At 35.6% G+C, this 24,247-nt stretch overlaps 2 protein-coding genes across 2 annotated transcripts; both read left to right on the forward strand.

Annotated features, from left to right (window-relative positions):
- The first annotated feature begins 10,920 nt into the window (after positions 1-10,920).
- Positions 10,921-13,865, forward strand: LOC112766122 (uncharacterized). The gene is made up of 3 exons (XM_025811977.2): positions 10,921-11,265; positions 11,968-12,480; positions 13,285-13,865. The coding sequence occupies exons 1-3, from the start codon at positions 11,050-11,052 to the stop codon at positions 13,492-13,494; spliced, it is 939 nt and encodes a 312-aa protein (XP_025667762.1). The 5' UTR covers positions 10,921-11,049; the 3' UTR covers positions 13,495-13,865.
- A 3,412-nt stretch (positions 13,866-17,277) lies between these two features.
- Positions 17,278-20,700, forward strand: LOC112764960 (serine hydroxymethyltransferase 4). The gene is made up of 4 exons (XM_025810807.3): positions 17,278-18,885; positions 19,287-19,689; positions 19,881-19,973; positions 20,182-20,700. The coding sequence occupies exons 1-4, from the start codon at positions 17,737-17,739 to the stop codon at positions 20,406-20,408; spliced, it is 1,872 nt and encodes a 623-aa protein (XP_025666592.1). The 5' UTR covers positions 17,278-17,736; the 3' UTR covers positions 20,409-20,700.
- The last annotated feature ends 3,547 nt before the right edge of the window (positions 20,701-24,247 follow it).

Genomic DNA, 24,247 nt, shown 5'->3' on the forward strand with positions numbered 1-24,247 from the left:
ATGTCCATATTTTCTGGCTGATTTACCTGATTTGAAAAAGAAAGGTTTTCCTTTTGTTGAAAATTTGGAATTCTTAGACTGGAATCACCTTTTCAAAATAAAAAAAAACCTGTATATCCTCAGTTGGTCAAAGAATTTTATGCAAACATGACTTACCATGAAGGAAGTGTGCATTCGTATGTTAAGGGCAGAGACATTATCTTGAATAATGAAACTATCAGTGACTCCTTGAAGTACACTGATGTTGGGCCGTGTGCTTATACCTCTGTGAAATGGGATGAAGGTGTTGGTATTTCTTACCATGATGCTTTGGCTCATATTTGTGAACATGTTTCCCTAATTGATGGCATCACACCCACTCACAAAGCCCTGGGATATGAACGTGCTCAGTTGCACCGAATTATTAATCATATCTTGATTCCTCAAAGTGGTTCATATCAAAGGGTCTCTTACACTGACACACTTGTTTTGTATGCCCTAATCACTAAAATAGAAATCTCTTTTGCCTACTTGATGGCTAGATACATGTTTGATTCTGTTATAAGTATAAAAGATAAAGCACTACCTTATGGCATGTTTTTAACTTGCATATTTGAGAATTTTGGTGTTGACCTATCAAATGAGAATTATGAAAACAGACATTCATACCTAAAAGGGGGTGGTTCAGTGAAACAGCAAAAAGGACCAACTCGATCTGAGAGAGTGGTTCTAGATGATGATGATGAAGAGTTCATTCTAGATGATTCTACTGCTCCTTCCACTGAGGGTACTTCCATCTCCACTGGGAAGAAATTCACTCTGTTGAATGTGGTCAGGGATGTTGCTCAAGAGTTTGTCTCCCAATCGAATCACTTGATTGAATTGAGCAAAGAGAAAAGGAAGCTGGCTAGCAAGCATGAGAACTTTCTGAAGAAATCAAGAGATAGGGTGGATGTACTGATGACTTTCATTAACAACCTTCAAAATGATGAAGACATTGCCACGGATGTTGAAGAGGAAGCTGCTTCGGAAGGGAATGGTTCTGATGCCTAGGATTTGTCTCATAAAAACTATTATTGCTGCTCTCTTTTTGTCTCATGAATTTTGCTCTTTTAGTACTTTTGAACTGTTTCTTTTTGGATAACTGTAATAACTCTAGATATTACTGCACCTTCGGTAGTTTAGTTAGTATTTTGGACTGGGCACTAACCTTTCTTGCAGGGTTTATAGTGATGTTTTTGTTGATCTTGCCAGTCGTCCACCCTTGATGACAAAAGGGGGAGTAATAGTAGGATAAGCATATTTTGGGGATAAGCATTTTTTGGCATTGATGCAGCCATCAGTTTTTCTTTTGAAATTTTTGTCAAATTGCTGCACTAAAATTTAATTCTACATGCTGAATACTGATGCTGATAATATTAGCTTGATATTGGGCTGATTATGTGATGTTGCTCACTTGATATTCCCTGTACAAGATAAATTGTGCATAGCTCTTCATTATGCTCTCTTTAAGAACAATGTGAAACAGGAACAAAGAGGAAAGCATAAATCCAGGGGGAGCAATTTTTGAAAAGGAAAGGGGGAGCAACATAAAAGCAAATGACAAAAATCAAAGGGAGTTTCTAAACCTTACTCAAACTCATTTACTTCCTTTTTGATTATTTGCTTAAATCATGTTTGTCATCAAGGGGGAGATTGTTGAGTTAAGAAATTAACTAAATTAATTAGTGATGACAAATATTATTTTTGGCAAAATAAATAATTAGAGTTGTTCAAATTAATAAGTATATGTTGCTAATTATTTATTTTGTGTTGCAGGCCAAATTCATTTTTAAGCAGCCCAAATGGTATAATAAAAATATAACAAGGCTGATGGGAAAATAATCAAGCTCAGCCCAAAAGAAACAAAGCCAAAGGATCTGATGGCCCAACCGGGTTGCTTTATGGAAATTCAATCTAAACCCGTATCCATCTCACAAGGCTTCTTTTGTAAGATTGAAGTCTTCTCCCTCTTAAAGTGCAACGTTCTTCTACTGTCTGACCAAGTCAAATCAACTTCACAAAAAGTAAGAAAGAGAAGAAAAGCTTACTTCATAAGCCAGTAACCAAAGAAGCAAGAAAGAGAAAATCTAAGCTTGAAGCACAGAAAATCTAATCCAAATCAAGCTTAGGTTAAAGAGATTCTTGGAGACCAAGTTGCATCTCTATGGTTCAGATTTGGTTGACCATTGGAAGACAATCTCGGTTACTCCTACATGGCTTTCGGTCAAGTTGGAGAAGTCAGAAGCAAAGATCCTAATTTGATGTTTGAGAAGAAAAAGTGAGCTGGTGGGTTGTTGAAGCTCAAGGCTCAAGGTGTTGACCTTGGAAGAAGAAATCAGCCACATGCAAGGAGATAAAAGAAGCTTGCTGTTCATTCAGAAGGCAAGGAGAGAAAACTAGTGAATAGAGGTTTTGTTCTGAGAAGAGCTCTTTGAAGAAGTTCAACTAACTGGACAGTGTAACCTAATCAAATGTGCATTCCGCCAGTATGAAGAACTGAATCAGAGGCTTGCTAATCTGGTTTTTCGCATAGCACAGAGGCTGTTGATGAAGTCAATCTCCTTCATGTTTTACTGATTGTAATGTACTTTTCAATGTTTATCATTCTGTAATTTCTAGTGAGAAAAGGCATTGTGAGAAAGCTCAAGTAAAAGCCATGAGTGGAAAAAGGCTGAGTGAAACACTTGAGAGAAAAGTCTAGAGTTATTTTCTGATTTCTTTAGGTTGGTTAAATGTCTTGTATCTTGTACCTGTAAGGTATCCCTTTCTTAGTTGGGTTAGCACTAAGAGGTATAGTTAGGTATTAGCATAGCCAATGTCAAGTTAGGTTAGAACTTGAGTGTGAAAGGATTGGGTCAATCCTGTGTTATTGGTGTATGTAATACTGTTAACTATATTGAAATTCTTCCATAGTTGTGGAGGAGACTGGATGTAGGTTGCATAGCACAAGGCAACCGAACCAGGATACATGTTGGTGTTATCTTTTCTCTTCTCTGCTGTGTTCTGTTTTCTGATATTCATGAGACAAAAATAAATTGTCTCATAAATTTCCGCTGCTAAGTTAAAACAGAATCAGAATTGCAAATCTGTTTTAAAAGGGTAACAACAGCAACTTAAAAGGAAGGCATAGATTCAACTCCCCTTCTCTAAGCCTACCACAACCTTCAGTGATGATGGTGATTAAAAAGGATTTGTGGTAGTACGGTTTATTAGGTGTCATTGGTTATTAAATGAATGTAACATGTGTCATGATTGCATAGATATATGTATACATATAAGCCATGACCTTTATTTCTCTTTTTCTTTCTAAAGAGTTCGGCTATAATGAATAAAAGTGATAAAAGAAAATGATGCTAATGAATGATAGTTTGTAGTGTGAAAATATTATTAGGTGTCATGAGTATATATAAGTATAATAGCATGCAAGCCACATATATATATACACACTTGTAAATGAGCCACATTTGGCTTTTCTTTATTCATGTTTTCTTAATGGCTTCGGCCAAAAGAAAGAAGTAAATAATAATAATAATAATAATAATAATAATAATAAAAGATTAACTTAATTTTTGTTTATCAAAATAATTTTTAATAAATAGTTTAAACTAATAAAATAAGTTATATTTAAATTAAATTTTAATAATCATAAAATTTTATTTAATTATTTTTGTTAAAAATAGATTTCTTAAAAACAAAATTTCAATATAATATGATAACTTATAAATAATTAATTACTTAATTTTCAAAAATCCGAGATGTTATATTAGGCATGTATTTCATATTTATCTCTTAAATATCTATATAATTTATTTTTGTATTTAAAATTTTTTAATATTAACTATTTTTTATTTAAAATATCATTTTTACGTTATTTTCTAAACTGTTATATTAGTCTCTTCTTTAAGATAATACAAAAAATAATTTCTCATAAAAATAATTTGTTTAATTATTAAATAAATAATAAAGTATTAATAAATTAAAATTTAAAAAATAAAAATATTATAAAAAAAACAGCTCTTAGTGTGTAGCGTGACAAATTTATATGCAAGTTCATTGGGGTGGTTAGGGCTTGTTAGAGAATTATTTTATCCATATTTTGTTGAAATTTCAATGTGAAACTCTGAAGCAAACTCAAAAATTGTGGTTACCTTCATAATAATTCTTATGCTTGATGGAGAAAATTCCCGTTTTCTTCCTCATAATTGGACTAGTAATCAGTATTGCAACCATAATTGTTGTTTGTTTTCTTAGCTTATATATAAGGTTATTCCATGGATGTTTCAATGATTGTTCTTCATGTTTGGTGAGTTACTATTTAATCTTTTTACTGCCTTTTATGCAGGTTACTGACAAAGACTGGATGTTGTTACCCGTTGACCTTTTCTTTCTGTTGTGGTCGAACTTGGAATAAAGGAACTAACTGTGCCATGTTAGGTTAGGGGTTATGTGAATAGGTCAAATATGAGAGAGTTGAGTTAGCCTAGTGAAGTTAGCTAGTGCTGTTAGTAAACACAGTTAGTTAGGCATTACTGTTAGAGTTAGTTTTTGTAATTGCAGCACGTGTTAGAAGTTAGTTTTGACAGTTGGATTTACCCTTTGTATATATAGTTAAGTCTCAAGCCAAAATGCTGAGCTAGATGATTCACAGTACACAAAACTAAAATCAATATAGATTCAGTTTTTCTCTCCTTCTTTCTTCTTTCTCTGTTTCTGCACTCTCAATCTTCCCTCTCCCTTTCTTCTTCTTCTTGATTGAGTCTAGTACCTCTACATGGTATCAGAGCTCAGATCTGTTATCGCAATGGCAGAAGAAAACCTAGTAACCGAGCATTCAACAAATTTGTCGCATGCAGCTCCAAATTTCACCTCCTCACCAATTTTCATGAAACTTGATGATGATAACTTCCTACAATGAAAAGATCAAGCTGAGTCTACAATTGAAGGCAACGATCTGCTTCACCACATCACAGGTGAAAGAATACCGACAAGATTCGATGGATCTGGAAGAGTAACTCAAGAATTTGCAGCTTGGAAGAGGCAAGATGCTCTATTGAAGTCCTGGCTTCTTGCTTCAATGACAAAATCGTTTACAACTCGCATGGTGGGATGCATCTACTCGTACAAAATCTGAAAAAGGTTAGAAGACCACTTCTCCTATCAAATTAGAGCTAAGATAATGCAGCTGAAAAATAAATTGAGTACAATTAAAATAGGCAGTTCTGTTAATAGGCAGTTCTGTTAATGAGTATGTGTTAGCGATTAAAGGAACAATTGACGCCTTGGCCTCAGTAGGAGAACCTATGCGGGAAAGTGATCATGTCAATGCCATCTTGAATGGTTTAACTGAGGAATACAGCACAGTTATCACCTCAGTGGTAGCAAGACCAGTAAGTATCACAGTTGGAGAACTAGAGGCACTCTTATTGACTCATAAAAGTATGCTGGAAAGGTTCAGAAAGTCAGACTCATTCATACAAGCAAATGTGGCCGAAGGTGGAGGATATTCCCAAGTCTACAACACAAGAGGAGGATTCAGAAATGACTATAGAGGCAGAGGGGGCAGATCAGCCAAAGGAACTCATGGAAGCAACAATAATTTCAGATATGACAGGGGCTATTATAACAGACAAGGACAATTCAGGTCCAACAATCACAACTACAGGTCTGATAGGAGTGACCACAATTACAAATTTGATGCTCAATTCCATGATGATGTGAGGTTTGGCAACGGTTCAAGATTTGAGAATGGCTATGATCCCAGGTTCACTAATGCTGAAGAATCAAGATTTGTGAGAGAAAGACCAGTTTGCCAAGTTTGTGATAAACTTGGACATACAGCAAAGACGTGTTGGTATAGGTATGAGAGAAATGACAGTTCGAGAGGTCAAGGTGACAGGATAAGCTCCTAGCCACTCCAAGAACCACAAGCAAATCTGAGCAACGTACTGAACACACCAGCAACATTGCAAGACCAGAATTGGTATCCAGACTCAGGTGCAACGCACCACATGACTGCTGATCAACAAAACCTGATGCAAAAGAAGAATTATGAAGGGACAGACCAAGTGGTTGTAGGAAACGGATCAGGTTTGCACATTAACCTTGTTGAAAAATCTTATTTTAAAACTGATTTGAGTAATAAAGAGTTTTTGCTACACAAGTTACTTCATGTCCTTGACATCACCAAAAACTTACTCAGTGTATATCGATTCTGCTGCGATAACAATGTTTACTTTGAATTCCACTCTAATGGCTGTTGTGTAAAATCTCAGGGAACTAGAGAGGTTGTCATACATGGAAAAGTTGAAAGAGGGATGTACAAATTCCTGAACTTCACCCCATCAAATAAGACAGTTGCCTTTATCTCAGTGTGTCCACACCTAATCCCTTTCTTCTATGGCATAATCGATTGGGTCATGCCTCTAATAATGTCATCTCTTCTGTTTTGAAACCATGTAATATTGTTGCTCATTCAAATAATAAAAACCTGTGTGATTCTTGTTGCATTGGCAAATTTCATGGTCTTCTTTATCCTCCTTCAACTACTGTCTATACTGCTCCTTTACAGCTAGTTTATTCAGATATTTGGGGTCCTGCACCCATTCCTGACTTGAATGGAAATTTTTACTTTGTCAATTTTGTTGATGCTTACAGCAAATTTACTTGGCTATATCTTATTAAAACTCGCTCTCAACTCAAATCTGTTTTCAAGTATTTCCAACAAATGGTTGAGCTGCAATTAAACTCTAAAATCAAAATATTTCAATCTGACAATGCGGCTGAATATGTGAGCCTAGCTAAAGATTTACAGGTGCAAGGGATCATGCACAGGTTCTCCTGTCCACACGAACATCAGCAGAATGGCAGTGCAGAGAGGAAACATAGGCATGTTGTGGAGAAAGCCTTAGCTATCCTAGCTGGAGCTGGCATGCCAATGCAGTATTGGGGGGAGGCGTTTGTCCTGGCAATACACCTAATAAACAGGTTGCCTACTCCAGTCTTGAAAGATCAGTCACCTTTTGAGAAACTATTTGGAAAGAAGTGTGACTACTCCAGGTTGAAAACCTTTGGCTATTTATGCTTTCCGCATTTGCGACCCTACAACAGACACAAACTTGAGTTTAGATCAGCAGCCTGTGTGTTTTTAGGCTACAGTGCAGTTCACAAGGGCTACAGATGCCTTACTCCACAAGGCAAAATAATTGTTTCCAGCAATGTAGTCTTTGATGAGTCTCAATTTCCCTTCAAAACTGGAACCTTCATATCCTCCCCTAACCCAGAAAAAGCTCCATCCCATATTCATTTGTTTCCAACCATTCCACTTATCAAAGGATGTCCAACGCAGCTCCCACAACCTTCCTTGTCAAATACCTCAAACCAACTCAATCAGTCACAAACATCAGCAGCTATACAGCCTCAATTATCCTCACACTCTTCACCTACACAAGCAGCCTCAGCAACACCCTCTATCTTTAATACCTCTAGTCATTCTGCTTCCACCTTCCCTGCACCCTCAGCTCCCTCTGACACACCAATCCCAGTCCCTATTTCTGACCTAGAAATTGTATCTGACAATCAACCAGATCTTCAAACCCTACCTCTAAACACTCACCCAATGATCACAAGGAGTAAGAATGGGGTGTTCAAACCTAAAGCTCTCCTAGATGCTATTGAACCTAGGACAGTAAGAGATGTCTTGTCTCACCCAGCCTGGAAGGCTGCTATGGATGCAGAGTATGATGCTCTAATGAAAAACCACACATGGAAGTTAGTCACTTTACCTGAAGGCAGAGAAGCTGTTGGGAGTAAATGGGTGTTTCGAGCCAAGTACAATGCAGATGGCTCCCTGCAAAAATACAAAGCTCGATTGGTAGCTCAGGACTTTTCTCAAAGGCCTGGCTTTGACTTCACTGAGACCTACAGCCCTGTGGTAAAGCCTACCTCAATCAGAATTGTGCTCACACTAGCTCTATCCAAAAGCTGAAAAATTAGGCAACTTGATGTAAATAATGCCTTTCTGCATGGTGACTTGGCCGAGGATGTCTACATGAAACAGCCAAAGGGATATGAAGTTGGTGATGGCAGCTTAGTATGCAAGCTCACAAAGGCTCTCTATGGCTTAAAGCAGGCACCAAGGGCCTGGTATCACAAGCTGTCCACAGCCTTGCAACACTTAGGGTTTAATGCCACAAAATCTGATGTCTCTGTCTTCATCAGTTTTAGGCATAACTCAGTGGTAATTGTATTGGTATATGTAGATGATATACTCATCACAGGGGACTCTGATGAAGCAGTTTCTCAAGTAATTTAGCAGTTGAACAATCGGTTTGCACTAAAAGACATGGGTGAACTGCATTATTTTCTTGGTATTCAAGTTACTAAAACTGCTGGGGGTGGTCTAATACTCTCACAAGAGAAGTATGTCAGAGACCTACTCAAGAAGGCGGATATGAAAAATTACAAACCATGTTAGACTCCTTTGCCTTCTTCAGTAAAGTTCTCTGCATTTGGTGGTTCAATATTCAAAAACCCAAAGCTATACAGGTCAGTGGTGGGTAGCCTGCAGTACCTAACCATCACTCGACCAGAATTAGCCTATAGTGTTGGCAAGATGTCTCAGTTCATGCAAGCACCTTTAGATGAGCATTGGAAGCTAGTAAAAAGGATGCTTAGATATGTAAGTGGTACAACAAGTTTTGGGTTACACTTGCATAAAACTACCATTCACAACATTAGAGCCTACAGTGACTCTGATTGGGGAGGAGATCCAGATGACAGAAAATCTACTGGAGGCTTCTGTGTTTTTCTTGGAGAAAATCTAATTTCCAGGAGCTCAAAGAAGCAAGGTGTTGTTGCCAGGTCCAGCACTGAAGCTGAATATAGAGCTATGGCTGATCTTGTGGCTGAATTAATCTGGATTAAGGGTCTCATGATTGAGCTTCGTGCCAAACTCTCAACACCCCCTTCAATGTTCTGTGATAATCTAAGTGCTGTATTGCTTGCTGCCAACCCAATTCTGCACTCAAAGTCTAAGCACTTTGAAACTGATTTGCACTTTGTTCGAGACTATGTGTCTAAACAGGTGGTTCAAGTTAGTCATGTCCCTGGTACAGTACAACTAGCTGATGTGTTGACAAAGCCCTTGCCAAGTGCTGCGTTTCTAGAATTCAGGTCTAAGCTAATGGTGGAAGACTTGAAGAAGCTCAATGTTGCTGGACTCAATCAAGAAGAGTCAAGGGAGGAAGCAGTCAAGGAGCATCCTGAAAACTCAAAAAGGAATAATGAAGCAACAGCAGAGAGACCAATCAGTAAGGGTTATGATGGAGTTGTTCAGTTAACAAGTCTGAAGCAACAACAGAAAGGCCAATCAGCAGGGGTGATGAGAGAGTTGAGTTAGCCTAGTGAAGTTAGCTAGTGCTGTTAGTAAACACAGTTAGTTAGGCATTACTGTTAGAGTTAGCTTTTGTAATTGCAGCACGTGTTAAAAGTTAGTTATGACAGCTGGATTTACCCTTTGTATATATAGTTAAGTCTCAAGGCAAAACGCTGAGCTAGATGATTCACAGTACACAAAACTAAAATCAATATAGATTCAGTTTTTCTCTCCTTCTCTCTGCTTTCTCTGTTTCTACACTCTCAATCTTCCCTCTCCCTTTCCTCTTCTTCTTGATTGATTCTGGTACCTCTACAAAATACTCAAATGTAAAAGATTTTGCTAAGGATATCTTTTCTGTATATGTTGTATTTCTCATGTCATTGTGTATAATTCACAGTACAGTTATTTTGCTTTTGATAGAGTTAATCAATCATAATTCTAGCTTCTAAAGAAGCAATCTCAATTCGTTAGTGAAATTATTATTTCTACTTATTTATCGTCATAATTCCGATACAACATACAAAAAAAAAAGAGTCTATCAACAGAAATTATCTAAGGACAGAGCACAAAAATAAATTAGTTCTGAAATAATGGTTTTTTGATATTCTAAAAAAATTTTAAACGAAAGAATTTTTTTTTTAACCTTAATTCACCAATTGTGGAGAGCTAAGAACTAACTCTTGTTTGAAGAGAAATCACCGTCAATCATGGAAGAAACTGCAAAGGCAAAGTTCGAAGTGGAAGAAGTTCGTAGTACTCAGATCGACCCTTGTTCTCACTAACAAAATTGGGAAGCTCCACCTAATTTACTGTGAAGATTAATGTGGATGCTGCTGGAAATAGAAGCATATGTAGTTCAATGAAAAATGAATTTAGCTAAAGAGTATTGTTTCACTGAGACCATAGTTGAGAATGACAATTTGGAGGTAGTGAGAGTTCTAAAATAAGAAGAATCTCTAACTTTGTTTTAGATAATTCATTGTCGATGTTTTAGATTTGTGCAAAAACTTTAGAACTTTTTTTCTTTAGTCATGTGAAAAGAAGTGGAAATAGAGTAGCACACAAATTAGTTCAATTGGTGCTTACCAATCCAACCAACCTGTGAATGGAATAAGATGTCCCTAGACATGTAATTAATCTGGTCATGTTGGACATTTTCGCTCTGTTGAATGAAAGCTTTCCTTTTCTAGTAAAAAAAAAATCTCTCTTCTCTAATTAGTTAGTTCCAAAGGTTAACTAGCAACATGTTGTATATAAGAAATTGTATTAGTAAAAAAAGTCATATTAGTGATTTTAGAAAACTCAATCTCTTCGTTTTCCATTTCTTACATCTCCACTCAGCCGACAGGATTTTATTTTATTTTTACAAAAGTACAAATATTCACTTATTGGATAATTTAAAATCTTTGTATGTTTAATTAATTAATGTAATAATTCATTCATATATTTTCTTATTGAGTGATATATTTATATTTGGTTAAAAAGAGTATTTATACTAATTAATCAACTCAAATTAAATTCATAAAAATATTTCTGAAAAAGAAAACCATAAAAAATTTCAACGTCAGCATTTCCTGCATTTCGTGAACATTTTCCCTAATCTATTTCTCACCCACACAAACACGAGAAGTTGTTCTTCTTTTGGAGCACAAATGGCTTCTTTTCTGTGTAACCAATCTATATTAGTTTCGTGTCCATGTTCTTCTTCCTTCTCTTCAAATCCCTTTCCTAAATCTAAAACCCTATCTTACTCTCCCCACCTTCCTCGCTCTAACAACTTAACTAGAACCACCAATCCTTCCCTTCTTCATCGAAGTCGAAGGCCCCTCTTCAAATCTTATCTCGCTTCGCCAGATTCCTTTCCAACTGTATGCTTCTTTCTCCTTAATTGTTGTTTAATTGTTTTCATCTTATAGTTTTTGCACTTGATATGATACAGCTTCCAGTGCCCCCCAAAACCGCCCTAATTATAGATATAATCTTTCTTTTGATTCTCTGGCATGATGTGTTAATAATTAGATTGATAGCAGAAATTTCTGAATTGCAGATTGTCATGATGAAGATGAACAATTAGCTACAAAATATAATATTTTATTAGTATGTTTATTGTTTGTGTGCTCCTTTTAGATTTACTGGGCTGTAAATTGTAATTTTCCACTAGGGACCAAGTTCTTAAGAGCCTGAATTTGTTCATTGATTTTTTAATTCTGATAGAAATTAATGAACCATGGTGATGATGCTGTGATGAATAGCTAAGTGAGTTCAGAAAAGGGGATTCTGTCTTAGATTGTCAATAAGTTTGTAGCTACAATGGAAGAATATAGTAGTAAATTAGTAATGCTGTATTGGATCCTCAAATTCTTGTGCCTGTGTTATGATGATATCAACTAAACTATACATTTTCATTTCCTTTTGATCATTTGTTCTTGTCCTTCATTCTCAACTCTGTTATTCCACTTGTCATGAAATTCTCATTATATTTGTTTTATTTTAAGCTCAACTTGTTTATGCTTTTCATTTTGTTCCTGTTTTATATCCCTAGCTAAACCCCTCTGTCGTATCTCCCATAGATAAATAATGAAACGGAGGACAGTCCGAATGATAGAAGAGTGACAGAAGATGATGGAGATATACAATCTTTACCGAGTTTAGCAGCCCTCATTGAGGCATACAAGGAAGCCATTCTCAATAGAGATGAAAAAGCTATATCTTGGATTGAAGTGAGAATAAAGTTGATTGAAACTAAAAAAACTGAACTGATTAAAGAATTGTCAACTCTATCAGCAGAAAAAGTTGCTTCTAAGGAGAAATGTCTACGGCTACAAGCAGATTTTGACAATTTTAGGAAAAAATATGAGAAAGAAAAACTAGTTATCCAGAATGATGCCCAAGAAGAAGTCATTGAAAAACTTCTGTTGATGGTGGACAATTTTGAGAGAACCAAACAACAAAATATAGCGGAAACAGAGAAAGAGAAAAAGATCGATGCAAGCTATCAAGGTATTTACAAGCAATTTGTAGAAGTTATGAGGAGCCAAAATGTTTCTGTGGTACCAACAGTTGGTAAACCATTTAATCCATTGGTAAGTGAATTTTGAAAATTGAACACTGGTCTAATTTCTTCTTTTTTCCTTCTGATTGGCATCTGGAACAATTTCTTACCAACATAAGATCCATTTCATTTTCAATGTGATATATTAGACATTCATTTCTCCCAAACACCACAAAAAGGAAGAGATGGACATGAATTTTATGAATATCACCTTTGATTTCCTGTTATTGAATAATATGTTCATTGGTTGTTTTTTTTTCTAGGAGTTTTTTAAGGAGTTATCGGTCAAGTTAATATTTGAAATGTCTACTACTTATGATTGTGGATTTATTGTGGTACACATAAGTGTCATATCACAGTTTATCTTGCTGGAAATATTTTTTAAAAATGAAAAATTGGAATTAGAAAACGTTGACCGAGATGATCTGTGTTTGGAGTTTCTGCATATCTAGACTTTGAAGAGTTTTGGAAGAATGAAATCAGTTTTTGTGGAGATTTCTTTTACCAGTGATGCGAATGGGGGTTCTTCTTGTTTGGGCATCTTAGCGGAAATCACTTTTAGTGGCATGAAGTCTTATTCCTTAAATAATAAGGACTCTTCAGTATTTTGCTTTCTGTCTGTTGTTTCTAAATTGTGGCTGCAAACCAAAATCCTAATTACAGTTTTGAATATTTTTCATGCTTCATTTTTTATGTCAAATGTAATTTTTCTTTTCTTATTCTCATCACCACAATGCTGCTAGTTTTGCCTGTCTTAACTTAAAGGGGGTCCTCCACCATGAAATCCTTGCTTGACGCTGCTGGTTAATTTGTTTTCGGATTTCTTTTGTTGTAGCTACATGAAGCTGTTGCACGCGAGGAGTCCCAAGAGTTCAAGGAAGGGATTATAATTAAAGAAACCCGGCGCGGTTTCTTTCTTGGAGACCGGGTTCTAAGACCAGCACTTGTCAAGGTTTCCTCAGGGCCTGGAAATAAAAAATCTATGGTAGCTTCTGACAAATCCTTGGAGCAGCCTTCAGCAGCTGCTGGAGTAGATGAAAGATAGCCTCTTAAAGAGGTTCTGCTCATTACTGGTTATCTTGTCAATGTTCAACTCAATGCATCTAAATTTCATTATTTGGGAAAATTTTCCCCAGGTGAGTGAGTGTAAACCCTTGTAGTATGGACTTCCCAAGTTTTTAACATGTGTCCTACTGCTCTGTAATTTTTGTTTCATAATGGGAAAATGAATACATTCGAGTAGGGGAAAAATGGTGCTCTTGCACAATCTATTTTAAATTTTTTACCTAGAGCTAGAAATAGTTCTTCTTGCAACATTTTCTTCTGGGTTCAACTTTTTTGTACACTTTGAACAATTAAAAGATCATGAGAATTGTTGCCTACTGCCAATTAAATCAACAGGGGAAGCTTCTTATAGTGTCAGCATGTTACTTGTATTTACTTTGGAAATATTAGGACAACCACAAAATGTTGTCTTCTGGTAGATGATTTATTTGGTATTTAAATTCTAATTGAACTTAGGGACATTTATATCCTTTGGTGAGATGAAGGGTGCTGAATTTCATTTAATTCGTTTGGATTGTGAAAGGTCTTTTCCCTAAGGCACGTCAAGGGAATTGGATGCATTGAAAATTCAATGTGATCCACTTTGGAGAGAATAATGGAAAGGCAAATTTGTCCACATGACAAAAGGAGGGCAACGATGAAATCTAAAACGAAAGAGAAGTTGAAAACGACAGCAACGAGGATTCCAATTGTGATGATCTTTCTATCTATATTATTGCATGAAATATAATTAGGAGTCTTAACTTGTCTTTTTAATTTTTAAATAAGAGTTTTGAATTTTTATTTTTTGATATTTCAAAAAGCAATATATATTTAAATTCTTACTCATTTAAAAACATTAAAAAAATAATTAGGATAATAAATTAAGACTATAATCATTACCATTGTGACATTTGCTTAGTTAGAAGGTGAAAAGCGATAGTGGCACATACACTTTGTTGCACTTCTGGACATTTGAAAGGAATTTAACAGAAGCATGTGATATATAAATCTTAAGTTAAATTTATAGTAAAATGCAAAAAGAGAAAGATAAGGAAAAAGTGATTAAAGTCTTAAAATGGTTCTCATATTAGTTTAGTTTTGTGAAATGATATCCAAAGTTTTCAATTACACAGAAAATGTCCTTGAGATTGGCCAATATTATGCCAATGTAGCCAATATTATGCTAATGTAGCTTGACTACGTCGACAATTACTATGATGTGGCAATTAATAACAGGTATAATGACATAAACAGTAATATTACATGTCACAACATGTGGATCAAATTGATAAATTTGCACTAAATAATGTATTTTAGTTTCTGAAATTAAAAAACTTGAATTAAATTAGTTATTTATAAAAACTTTCAAAAAGACTATAAAAAAAAATGATATAACTTATATATTAAAAGATATTTAAAAAATGATATGAATGCTTTTTATGATACTTTTTATCTTTAAAGGAATCGTTTTATGTCTTTATATATAGTTATATTTTATACTTGTAACTAATTTTTAAAATTTATTAATTTTTAATAAAAAAGAAGATTCAAATAAATTTTTTCTTTTTATAAAATATGTGTTTTTTTTAATAAAATAACAAAAACATATTTTTAATAAATCATATAGTTTTTATTAAAATATCATATTAAATTATTATAAAATAAAAAATAAAAAAATAATTTAAAAACTAATTTGATTCGAGTTTTTTAATTTTGATATGGGGAAGGTGCTGGTGTTTCGCAGAGTTATGGGGTTTTGGGGTGTTTGACGGAGCTGTGACGGCGTTGATGAAGAAATCGGTGGCACCGATGGGTGGGACGGAAATCGGTGGGACCGATTACTGCACTCTTAGCTAACGTCTTCCAGCACCCACAAATCCGTGGCACCGATTTAATACCCCTTAGCCTCTCCTTCTCCCTAGCACAAATCGGTGGCACCGATTTAATACCCCTTAGCCTCTCCCTCACACAAATCGGTGGCACCAATTTCTTCCTCCTCAAATCGGTGCCTCCGATTTCTTCCCCCAAAATTCCAAAAAAGCAACGCCGTCATAACAGTGTAAATCACCCGTAATCATCATATCCCAGCATAACTCACACCCCCAAATCATATCTAAAAAAATCAGCCATTTGATTCACACCCTTTCATTTAAAAAATTAAAATGAGTCGCCTAATATAATTTAAAGAATTAATTCTCTACAGCGTGACATGTCATACGATGCTTAATGAGTTATAGCTCAAATGACATAGTCTTCCAATAATTTTTTTTTTACCGAAGATATGGAGACTCGAACCCGCAACCTCTTAATTGAGTATGTGAAGACTATACCATTTGAACTATTGCTTCTTGGCAATTATTTTGTAACACTTGACACTAATGATCATTATGATATCACATATTTAAACATAAAATAAACTTGAACTAAAGATATTCATCTTTACCAATTTCAAGGATTCTTTTGGTACAAATAAAATATTTAAAACAATTTTAATAAAAAAAATGTTAAAAACATTTTTATTATAAAGGGAAAGTATGAGGAGTCAATGGAATATTTATACAATGTGCACAATGGAAGTTTAGAGAGTATTAGAGATATAATCATTAATGTTACATTTTCCCATCAGCTGAAGCTTTTGGGATGAGTGGTATCATGCATGGTATTAAAGCTTTAGATTCGAAAGATCAAGAGTTCGATCTTTGGTGAACCCAAAATCTAGTCATGTGTATTTAATTACATAATACCATAATACCCAAAATAATAAAAAACTAACAAGTAAAAAATTAAATAAAAAAATTAATCACTCTAAATTTTTTTTTTATCTTGATGTAGAGTCTAAAAAAAATAAAAAGAGTAAAGTATCGTTTTTGTCCCTAACGTTTGGGGTAAGTTCTAAAGTTGTCTCTAACGTTTCAATCGTCCTATTTAAGTCCCTAACGTTTCAAAATTGACTCAATGTTGTCCTGCCGTTAGGGATCCGTTAATAGAATTGACGGCAGGACAAAATTGAGACGATTTTGAAACGTTAGGGACTTAAATAGGACGAAAACGTTAGGGATAAAAACGATACATAAAAATAAATTTTAATTTAATTTTATCTTTTAATAATATTAATTTTTTACTGTACATAGTATTCAATTATTTTTCAATTACATCTAAATAAATTACACTTAATCGCATTACTTTCATTTTAAATAAATTTATTTTTTTATAATTTTAAAGAATTTTGATACATTAGAGACAAAAGATATAATTTATATTTTATTGTATATATATTATTTTTTTCTTTTCTGCAAGTTTATATATTAGTCATTTTACAAACATTTCATGAGAACTAAAAATCTTTAAGAGTAAAATTATTAAAAAAATTATTTATTTAAAATAAAAGTAATATGATTAAGTGTAATTTACTTAGATGTGATTAAAAAATAATTGAATATTATGTATAGTAAAAAATTAATATTATTGAAGGATAAAATTAAAATTTATTTCTATGTATCATTTTTTTCTCCCAATGTTTTTGTCCTATTTAAGTCCCTAACGTTTCAAAATCGTCTCAATTTTGTCCTGCCGTCAATTCTGTTAACGGATCCCTAACGGCAGGACAACATTGAGTCAGTTTTAAAACGTTAGAGACTTAAATAGGACGATTGAAATGTTAGGGACAACTTTGAAACTTACCCCAAACGTTGGAAACAAAAACAATACTTTACTCAAATAAAAAAAAAAAACCGGGGATTGTTGACCCCTACAAGTACAAGCTGTGAACCTAGACATGATCACATCCACATTAAAAGTCTTTAAAAACCCCTACAATCACAAGTTTCCACTCCACGCATCATATTTCCCTTTCCTTCCTTTTATTTTTTGATTTATGGACTTCGTACGAGTTTTCAATTTTCCGTTTAAGTTGAATTACGTCTTCTTAATGTATCCCCATTTTCCATCTTCATAGCTCTCTCACTCTTCCTTCCCCCTCTTTCTCATCCAGGTTCATTCCCCTTTCTTCTTCTTCTTCTTCAACCTTTTTTCTTCCCCTCAAAATCTTCGCATTCTTTCTCTCTTTCTTTCCATGACTTCCACCATTTCCATGCAAACAACAATACTTTTTTCTTCTTCATCACCATCGTTGCTTTGTTTTCGCTGTCTCTGTTTTCTCTGTTGTTCCGATTGTTCCTGAAGAAGCTACCCACAAACCTAATTCCGTTCAAAATATAAACTTTTTTCTCTTTCTATCGCCATGGATGCTCAACCAGGTTTATCTCTCGGCTTGAACGCGCATATCTCATCCCCTGTTTCTTCTCACTCTGCTACGCTCACTGATAACTCTTTCTCATTCCCCATTCCAAATCCTTCCGTTCCGTGGCAGCAATTACTCGTCGACGAAGACTACAAGCCTCTTGATAAACTCAAACACGAGGAAGAAGAAGAAGAAGAAGAAGAAGAAGATGATGATGATGATGATGATGTTGATCAAGAAGAAGAAGAAGAGGAAGAGGAAGAAGAAGAAGAAGGGGGAATCATAGACGAAGAAGAAGAACAGGAACAAAAGGAACAGGAGAGGAAGCAGCACCAAACGATTAACTTCATGGGGCGTTCTTTTCCGGTGAAGAGAAGGCATATAGAGGGTTCTGAATCGTACTTCCCTTCAAAGCGTTTCGCCGAGGACTCGAATTCGAATTCAAATTCAAATTCAACGGTCGAGGGGCGCAAAGCTTCGGTGCTGTCATGGGGGAACCAGCCACTTGGAATCGCAGACCCCGAAATCTTCGAGATCATGGAGAAGGAGAAGAAAAGACAGTTCAAAGGAATCGAATTGATCGCTTCGGAGAATTTTGTGTGCAAGGCAGTGATGGAAGCATTGGGAAGCCATTTGACTAATAAGTATTCTGAGGGAATGCCCGGTAACAAGTACTACACTGGGAATCAGCACATTGATCAGCTTGAGTTTCTATGCTGCGAGCGTGCTTTGGTTGCTTTTGATCTTGATCCTAACAAATGGGGTGTGAATGTTCAGCCATATTCCTGCACTTCTGCGAATTTCGCGGTTTACACGGGTCTTTTGCATCCTGGAGACAGAATCATGGGAATGGATTCTGCTTCTGGGGGACACTTGAGTCATGGCTATTACACTATGAGTGGGAAGAAGGTTTCTGCTGCTTCAATTTTCTTCGAGACAATGCCTTACAAGGTTAATCACTTAACTGGGTACATTGATTATGAGAAGCTTGAGGAGAAAGCTATGGACTTTAGGCCAAAGATACTTATTTGTGGTGGGAGTTCTTACCCTCGAGAATGGGATTATGGGAAGTTCAGGATGATTGCTGATAAATGTGGTGCAGTGTTGATGTGTGACATGGCTCATGTTAGTGGTCTTGTGGCGGCTAAGGTGATGGATCTTCTCTATGATCCTTTTTATTACTGTTCTACTTATATGACCTATTGTTTAAGGATTTTGGCTTTGTGTAGGTTGCATTTTAGAAAGGTAATTGCACATCTGAAAAGAAAATCAAGGTTGATATCTAATAAGATAAAACTACATTAACTACACTGCACTTGTTTTTCTCATCAAAGACTGATAGTGGATTAGGAAGTTTGCTGCCGATTGTCTATGGTTTTATTTCTAATTTTAGTCTAGTCATGGCTTTCTGTATAAAATATTGTTAATTGAAGAAATGCTATATGTATTTCAACTTTAAACTTTGTTGGAGTTTCGGAACTCCATCAATTTTAGAAAGTGCTTGTTTGTTGAATGTGCTTTTATGTATATTAAGAGCTGTTATTTTACAGGAAGTGGCTAGTCCATTTGATTACTGTGATATTGTTACCTCAACAACCCACAAAAGCCTTCGGGGTCCAAGGGGAGGCATTGTTTTTTACAGGAGAGGAGCGAAACCAAGGAAACCAGGCCATGTTCATTATCATGGAGATGATGTTAATTATGATTTTGAGGAGAAGATAAACTTTGCTTTGTATCCATCGTTACAGGGAGGTCCTCATAATAACCACATCGCTGCTCTTGCCGTGGCTTTGAAACAAGTTGCAACTCCAGAGTACAAAGCATATATGCAGCAGGTGAAGAAAAATGCGCAGGCATTAGCTTCTGCTTTGTTGAAAAGAAAATGCAGATTAGTGACTGATGGAACCGACAATCATCTGTTGCTTTGGGATCTAACTGCACTTGGCTTGAATGGTAACTCCTCAATCTGCTATTTTTAGCATATATATGTGAAATTAGTTCACTATTTTGATTAATGTTCTAATCTATTTGCTTTTGTGGTTATTTCATTCTTTGGGTGTATTACTCTTGATTTCTGTTAAGATTTTCCCTTCTCTTATGTTGGCATGATCATCCTCTCTAAACAATTATATTATGTAATGCAGACAGAAATTATGAGAAGGTCTGCGAGGCATGTCACATCACTCTAAACAAATGCGCCATTTATGGTTCTACTTCTCCTGGAGGAGTGAGAATTGGTGAGTATTGTAGATCTTAAAATATTACAGTATATTGGTATAGTTTCAGTTATCTCATTCTTTTTGGCTCAATATGTTTGTACTATTTCTCCATGCTTATCATATGATTCTCTTTCGCCATCAAAACATCATATTCTAGGAAAGCACAGATGATCCATGTTATGTTGTTTTCTATTGTTTTAGATCCCTTAATTTCATGTGTGTTCAGGTACCCCTGCAATGACATCAAGAGGGTGTGTAGAGGAAGATTTTGAGACCATAGCTGACTTCCTTTTGAAGGCAGCTCAGATTACCAGCAGCATTGTACAGCGGGAACATGCCAAACCGTTCAAGGATTTCGTCAAGAATCTTCAGATCAACAAAGATATTTCCAATCTCAGAAATCAGGTCGAGGCATTTAGTTCCCGGTTTGCTATGCCGGGATTCGATTTCTGATTCGAAGCTGTGAAGAGTGTCGAATAATTTTGCTCCTGTAAATTAGACATATGCAGAAGATGAAATTAAGCAGATATACATACCACACTTTATACATCACACTTAGGAATTGTTTGCTTGCTACTCACTTTGAGAGTGCACAAATTATTCATTCACAATTTTTGTGGCTATCTTTGTTTATGAAGCAATTGCAGTAATTAGTAACTACACCACACTGCAATAACAGGAAATAGGATATGTTAGTTCAAGTGTGCATGCTATTTCTACTATTCTCCTAAACAATTTTTCCGAACCCCTTCACTCCTCTGGCGCCATTTTACACGGATCAGTGAAAAATGTTTCAAGTTTTCATATACCACACCAAAGAAAAGAGGGCTCAAAGAATTGTGCTATTGATCGTGCATGTGATAACTATTTTCATAAATATGTGAAGTTATATATCTGTTTTACTTTTTTTTTTCTTGTGTCTAAACAAAAGAAATGACCAAAGCAAACACCTATATTAAATCAGAACTCACTAGGCTCTGACTAAATCACATGATTGGTATTACTTCTTGTTCCATATGTAGCTATCCAAGATGTTGATAAAAGATCCTGAATTTTGTGAACTAAATCAACAACTTCAGACGTGTATCCATAACTAGAGTCATGCAAAAGGTGCAGAACGTCCAAATAATCCGTTTCACACAATGTCTCTCAAATCGTAGTCTCAAACTAAGACAAACCCCCTCTAGACTGTAAAAAGGTCACATCTGGTGATAGACCAGGGAAGAGAACTACCAGAACAGTCCGAGATCCAACCCCCATTAGAGTCTCTAATAATACAGCCAAAACCAGCCAAACTCAAATCAGAGAATAAACTTGCATTATAATTAACTTAAAGCTATTACTTACAGGGGTTCCCAGTGCCAACGATTCTTGAAGGTGCTGAAGGAAGACCATCGGTGCATATAAAGTCTCAGGTTCATGACAGTGCTTCTGATTAGGGCAACCACCTTGTGATCCGTCCAAAGATTCTCGACATTGAGAACATCATTACATCTATGTCTCTACAACCACCACACTTCGGCCCCAAAAAGAACTTCATTACTAGGCACGACCTTTCTAAACCGAGCCTCAACGGAGGTGCTTTCAAACGAGTCAATAAAGCGGTCTAACATTTGCCAAAGACTCTTGGATTTAACACAGTCTCGCAGGTAATGTTCAATTGTCTCTTGAGCTGCATTGCATCTCTGGAACAAATGCAAACTAGTTAGATGCCGCCTGAACAGGAAAGACTCCGTCAGGAGAGCGTTATGAAACCCAAGCATAGTGAATTTGATCTTCTCCAAAAAATTTAAATGCCAAAGCCAGCTCCAATTACTATTTTCATTCCAATTCACTTTATGCTTCAATAACCAATTGTAACATTCTCTTGCACTGTACCCTTTTGTCCTTGCAGGCCACCAACTCCACCCCGGATCCAGGTCCGCTGAATTTGGGTAGGGAGGGCCGCAAATGAATTGCTTAACTGTAAGAGGAATTGTCGTAGCAAGCGTATCTACCACCCAAGATCCATCACGCCACAAATCAGATACTATAAATTTCGACTCAGATATGTGAACACAGGGAACAAGATCACAAAGTCTTTTAAACAGGGTCCATTCATTATACCACACGAATTGCTGCACATCTACTAGATTTGACCTAAACCCATCTTTAAGAACCTTATATGTTTTAAGAATGTTCTTCCAAGTGGCCGACGCATTCTATCCAAGACTACCACTAAAACAATTCGAATTTCGAAGGTATTTTTGCATCACAATCTGCACTCACAGTTTGTTTTTATTATTGAAGCAATCCCAAACCAACTTTCCAAGAAGTGCCAGATTAGCACAGTATGTATATCTAACACCTAAATCACCTGCCTTTTTGGGAGTAATGGCTACTTCCCATTTAACCAATGGCAACCCTCTCCCATTATTATGGCCTCTCCAAAAGAACTGTCACATCAGTGAATCAATCTTTTCATATGCATACTTTGGAAGGCAAGTAACCTGCATGTTATAGATCAGAATAGAAGCCATTACCGACTTAACCAAACAAAGCCTTCCTGCCTTATTCAGCAGACACTGTAAAACCCTCAAAATTAGTAAATAATTAGTTAATAAATTAATTATTAATCAAAGAAATTGGAAAATAGAATTTTATAGTTTAATGAGGTAGAATTAATTAAAACATGAATTTTGACACTAATTTTAAAGAATTTGGTCCAATTGAGTTGAACGGGCCGAATCAGGTGAACCGGGCCCAAGGCCCAACCCAATACCCATTTAAGGGAAGAACACAGTCACTTCTCCCTTAAACATAAGGGAAGCACGCTGAAAGCTGAAAACTTTGGGGAAGGGGGGAAACAAGAACCCTAACCCACTCTTGATTTCAATCTTCAATAACTTTCAATCCGGAGCTCCGATTGACGAGCCGTCAGCGATCACGCGTTCGTCTTGAAATTCTCTGCAAAGCTCACTAACCAATTTGGTAAGAAACCCAATTTTTCTTACCCAAATCTCCCCTCTTCAGTTTCGAATTTATGAAATTTTTGTATTGAGGATTATGTAATTTTGATGTCTTAGGACCGAATTAGCTTGCGAAAATTGTTGGGATTTGTTCATTTGAGCCGTGGGTGAGGTAAGGAACCCCTAATTTTTGGTGAATTTCTAATTTAGTGAACTCTACGTTGATTATAGTAATAATATGTGATATTAGATTGAATTTGGATATTGGTTGGAGTCAATTGATGATGTGGGGCAAGTGATGCTAAGTTGAACTTGCTTGATTGAGAATTTGGAGTTTGAAGCTTGGATGAGAAGGAATTTTGAAGGGTTTTGTGGCTTAGAGAGAAATTGGCCAAGGTATAGTTTTGGTTTCTCGTATTTAATATGTAATGTCTTGTAAAAACTTAGGCTAGACGACCTAAGATAAGTTGGATTGAGAATGTTGGATTTGATTGGTAGTTTAGTTGACAATGTATGTTTGATTTGTTGAGGCATGATAAATTCATTGGTTTTGTGATATGAATATAGTTGATGATGGTGGAAAGATGATATTTGAAGTGTATGAGGATGTAGCTATTGATAAGTATGTATATTGTTATATTGAACTTGAATTGTTGGATATGATCATGATGATGTATATTAAAGATGTTGTGTTGAACATGGGTTGTTGGATTGAAAACTTGATGGAGATGGTAAATTAGTGTATTGAGGAATGATGTGGTGTAGTTGAGTTTGGTTTTGAGCCACTATGGTAAGATTTGGTAAGTTTTAAAGGGGTTGGGGTTGAAATATTTTGGAAATTGAGGTTTGGCAAAATTCTGCATAATCTATTTTCTGGCAGCAGGTTCGGACGCTTTTTGGGAACGATCTAAGCATCACAATTGGATGGAATTAATTTTTCTTTAATCTCTGTGATGTATAGATCAATCCTACAAAATTTGGTTAAAGTTTAACGGTTGGATTAGGAGATATAAAGTTTTGAAGTTTGTTACTTTAAAGTTGATTTTCTGTTGCTGTATAATCAAACCAGCAACTTTCCAAGCTTATATCTCCCAATTTTGAAAAATTTCAGATAGATCAAGTGAAAATATAATTTTTGGTGAATTTTCTAAGAACAGGGTAGCTTGTTGTCTTAGTGCAGAGCTTTCAAAATTGAAACTAATTTTTGCAAGAGAAAATGGCTTTCTTTTTATTTTATTCAAGTTAACTATTTTCAATGGGTTCGGATTTCTAGGATATTTCCATTTTGAGTCTAGAGACAGAGAATTAGGCTTGTAATCTTCTGTGGACAGATTTTTGGATAAA

The sequence above is a fragment of the Arachis hypogaea genome, chromosome 17, assembly GCF_003086295.3.
Source record: "Arachis hypogaea cultivar Tifrunner chromosome 17, arahy.Tifrunner.gnm2.J5K5, whole genome shotgun sequence".
Taxonomy (NCBI): domain Eukaryota; kingdom Viridiplantae; phylum Streptophyta; class Magnoliopsida; order Fabales; family Fabaceae; genus Arachis; species Arachis hypogaea.